This window comes from Psammomys obesus, unplaced genomic scaffold (assembly GCF_907164565.1).
Source record: "Psammomys obesus unplaced genomic scaffold, mPsaObe1.curated_primary_1811, whole genome shotgun sequence".
NCBI lineage: Eukaryota > Metazoa > Chordata > Mammalia > Rodentia > Muridae > Psammomys > Psammomys obesus.
Genome location: NW_026591450.1, coordinates 2392323 through 2397014, shown reverse-complemented (window position 1 = coordinate 2397014; position 4692 = coordinate 2392323). Strand labels below are relative to the sequence as shown.

The 4692-nt window shown below is 44.8% G+C and overlaps 1 protein-coding gene across 1 annotated transcript in view; it reads right to left on the bottom strand.

Annotated features, from left to right (window-relative positions):
• Positions 1 to 1013: 1013 nt before the first annotated feature.
• L3mbtl4 (L3MBTL histone methyl-lysine binding protein 4) overlaps positions 1014 to 4692 on the bottom strand; it is a 344610-nt gene continuing 340931 nt past the window's right edge. Inside the window, exons 16-17 of the mRNA XM_055610122.1 lie at positions 3942 to 4004; positions 1014 to 1181 (exon numbers count right to left, since the gene is read on the bottom strand). Coding sequence (XP_055466097.1) covers positions 1014 to 1181; positions 3942 to 4004 — 231 coding nt within the window. The remainder of the gene's footprint in view (positions 1182 to 3941; positions 4005 to 4692) is intronic.

Genomic DNA, 4692 nt, shown 5'->3' with positions numbered 1-4692 from the left:
TTTTAGCTGTTACTATGTGAAGAAGCAAAAAGAGTTGGAGACTTGAGGGTCTAATCTTTCATAATTGTGAGGTGGTCTGCGCACATGTTCACTTATAAAATATGATTAACGTCTGAGAACCGGTCAGAAAATTTCAGCCGAACAACAGCCCCTGAACTTCTCTCCAGAGGTCGTTAGTTCATCAGTCACCTCTGAGAGGTGACACCAGACCTGATGTACTGCAGTTTTTGTTTTGTTTTGTTTTGAGTCATCAACAAATGAGGAAGGAGTCCATTCTGAAGTTTCATCAGCGTGGAGCTGGAGGAATTTCTCCCGGGTGGGTCTGGGACCACTGCTGCTGTTAGAATAAGCTTCTGAGAGAGCCCTGACTGCAGGTCCTTGGAGACTCTCATCAGGCTGCTGGGATGGCCTCCAGTGGCTCTTCTGTTACTCCTAGGCACAGTCCTTGGAGTCACAACCAAGGAATGGTAAAAGAATAAAAATGAGGATCTGTGGGTCATGAGAAAACCAATGTGCTTTTAGAACTTTTTAAAAAAGATTCATACTTTCCTGAGTTAAGGGCACAGAAACCTCATACATCTTCTTGAAAGCACCAGGCTTCCATCTCTCAGACTCGCCGCACCCAGGTGACAGAGGTGAGCTGTGCTCAGATGTAGTTCTGGTGAACGCATTCGCATTGCATTAATGAACTGATTTTCTTGCGTTTTCCTAGGTTGAGATATACTTGCAGAATGGAAACTGTTTTCTTCTATAGGGGAAAGAGTGGAGATGTGTGCGCAATGGCTTGGCTTCTCCAGCATGTTGGAGAAGTAAGGATGCTACCCAAACCCACACTTGGACCTAATGAAAAGCGACAGAGTCATTGGTACTTGATCAGTTATCGAAGTCCACCACACACCTAAAGCAGACACTTTTCTGAGTATGACCATGGGGGCATTAAATTCAAATGGATGACATCCAGCCTTGTTGCAAAAAGCAGAAGTCCTGGTGCCGGTGGACATTCAGGAGTGTATTTATCTCCTGGCTTCTTGGCCGGAGACAGCAGCATCTTCAGTGACATCCTGGGAGTTCCTGAACATCAGGATAGAATTGTAAATCTTCAGTGCGGGACCCAGCTTGATCTTCATCACTTTGACAATATCTGCTTGGGTCAGAAGCAGGAAGGCTCTGCCATCTATCTGCTATAATGAAAGAAACAATCACAAATATAATTATTCCACACTGGAGCCTTTTTATCCATCAGTAGCATTTCTGGGGTTTGGAGTGTGACACAGAACTCATCTGGCCTTGCTAGATGGAATCGCCCCACTCCTTCATTGGAATAAAGTTAAATCAACTCCATTGTTCTCTCAGAATAGAGAAATCGAATTAATTTGAAGGTTCTCAGCTTGTTAAATATAAAAACTCAATGTATTAATTTAACCAAGCACAAACTTCCATTGTTATTTTTCAAGATTTTCGGCTCGAATGTATCAAGAACTTTAAGAGTATCACCATGTCACTTCAGAGCGTAAGGCACCATGAGCATGCTCTGTGTGGTGTTACTGTAGTGGGACACTGGGGACAGAACATTGGGCAGCAGAAGGAAATAGAGTGTAGCTTAGCCGTAGGGTGGGATAGCATACAATACACCCCTCCCCCAAAACACTTCCATGTGACAGTCCATGATCTGTGAAATCTCACAACTCATTAAGCAGAAGTATATATTATGACAATGGGGACCTTCTGATTTAAAAATAAATAAATCTGTGTAAACACATATTTGAAATATTAGAAAACTTGGGCCAACTAGATGGCTCAGAGGGTAAAATTGGTTGTTGCTAAGCCTGATGACGTAAGTTCAATCCCAGGAACTCATGGTAGAAGGACAGAACTGACTCCTGACATTGTCCTCTGACCTCTGAATGCACACCACAGCATGTGTCCATATGGACATGCGTACAAATCAGAATAAAAACTAATACTAAAACATCAGAGAATTTTATCTCTAAAAGTTTAGAAGTCCCATTTGGCTATCAGAATAATGATTTGTCTTTATCCTTTTAACTGCCCAATATTTTCAAGTTTTCTTTCTAGAATAAAAATACCATAAACAGAAAATAACTATTTCATTTACTAAGTTTTAAGTGCGTTTGGAAATGATACCAGAAGGACTCTTGGCTCCAGTCTTGGGGAGCGATGCGCGCGTTAGTGACCTTCACTGTGGTAAATGGATGCACACGGTACTTGTATACATGCATATCAAATCACCATGTTGCATACTTGGACTACACTCAGTCCTCCTGTGATAGCTAAATGTCTTCAAGTTAGGAAAGCACGTGGCTGTATGAAATGCCATGCATGCAAACCCACTTGAATCTGACAGCAGGGACCTCTTAGAGTTGGCCACTCCCTGATGGCAGTGATCCCTTTGCTGGAAGGATGTGGGCTCTTGGGTAGGCTTTTTAACTCTTATAAAAAGCCCAAAAAACTTTGGATAACTCTATGATAATACTGCCTGATGAAGACACATCTACCTGTTCTCCGAGGCTGACCTGGATTTAGCACCTGAATTTTCAGGCACAAACCCCTAACCAAATAGTCAGTGTCCTAAGCATGAGATAGTGGTGGTGAAGATGGCAGCTATCATTTATGGAGATACAGGAATCTTGTATAACGTGTTGTTTGTGTGTTACTCTCCTGATGACTCTGTAAGGTAGATGAGGAAACCTGGACTGTCAGGCTTCACTATGTGCTCACACAGTCTCAGAGGCAAAGCTGGGGTCCCAGGCAGTACCTAGTTCTGCTCCATATTGCTTTGCTTACTAAGAACCCACTGGTTGGTGTATTTAAAGATCCCATCCCTAAGTATGTGTATTAGGTGGGGAGGAGCAAGAGGGTTTCAGGGATTTGCCCACAGTGTTCAGAAAGTATCAAGCTTGAAAACTCCCACAAAGGGTTTGGTATTCATCAGAAAGACAGACTCACAGACAAACTCGGTCTTGGGTTTTACTGAACAAAGAGGGTGGGCTGTGTGCAAGCCTGGGTAAGGCATGCTCCGGTGGAACCACAAAACCCCTGAGGTTTGTTGGATACTATCAAAAGCTGCAGGGAGGGGTCTGACGATCCCAGGCCCCAGGACTTCAAGATTTCCCTTGAATTGTGCATGCTCTGAACTCAAAGGGAGACAGGGACTTCATGCTTTAGATTCCCAGGACATAGCTTTCTGAAGCACTGAAGAACAACAGGGAAAACTCTAGAGTTATCCAAGAGGAAGTCTGTGACACTGCCCCTTTCCCACTGTGCCTGGCCTTCCTGATGGCAACCTCTAAGGTAAACTCCTTTGCAGAGAGTGTTCTGAGGACAAAGAATAATGGTAAGAAGCTCAGCACGGTACCGGCTCCTAGCTGTCATGTGATAGAAATTACCACCATCATTATTTCTCTACGGTCTACAGCAGACCCAGTCTTTTCTGCAGCCCCTAGGACTGTGAATTTGCTAGCTTTCGAAAAATGCTGAGCAATTGAGAACATTCCCAACCATGAGGGGGTAGGAGGCATCAATGCCACAAGAGGATGCTGTGGCTTCCCACGTCCATTCTGAAGCAGGTACAGGCAGAGAGATGGGCTCAACTTACTCTCACTTTAGAGCAGATTATTCGTCCCTGTCCCCAAGGCTGCCTAAAGCCACCAATGCGAAGTCCTCACAACTGCCACAGGCACTAATTTTCTAATCCGTGTGCTTCCGCACAAAAAACGTCAGAGTGTGGCAGCCAGCACCATGTGACAGCAGGACAAAGGGTAAGAATGTCCAAGCACAGGCAGCACCACCACTGGGCTCCTCTGGGGTTCCTCTCTCTCACCTCCTCCCTCCAACTATTCTTATTTACACTCAAATAGATGGATACAAGGCACTCCCAGGCCGACATGTCCGGAAATATATCTAATTTTCCCATTTATTACCTCCTTCTTGAAGCACTTGGCATGTTCTTCACAGCCCAGAAGGGACTGTACAAACTCAGCCACCTACGACACAGGAGGAGAAGCCGAATTTAAAATATGAATCTGGAGTAACTTGGGGGTTGGAGGAACTCCACCTGTGAATAAAATGGACCCCAAGCCCCAAACACTTTGAATTTAAATCACATTACCTTTTTTTTTTTTTAAGCTCATTAGGTGTGTCCTGCACCCACTGTTTTTCCATCCTTTTGTCGCCCAGCTGGGTACACAGGGTAGGTTGACAAGGGGACAGTGATGACCCACATTGGTATGGAGCTCTGGCACAGGGAAAGCATCCTGCATCTGGTCCTCCTAGTCATGTGGGAGTGGTGGCCTTGGAAAGTAGTTAGCACAGGGCCACCGAGATATTGGGAACACCTTGCCCACAGGTACTTCCAAATAGCAAATTCCTCCTTTACACATCACCGGTTGGTTCTTGAGCGCACCTCCCCTGGTACCTGGCAAACATGCACATGTCTGTGCTGAACTAGATTCCCATGGAAGTGATGACAAAAAATGGAAGCTTAACGACCTAATAGCCCTACGTAACCAGGCAGCAGTTAGCAGAGAATTTGGAAGTCAGGGTAGCTATTCCCAAGCTCTGAGTTCTGGAAATCATTCTCCTCAACTTGACTTTCCCTCCTACCTCATAACTCATCTCCTTCATAACACACACACACACACACACACACACACACACACACACACACACACA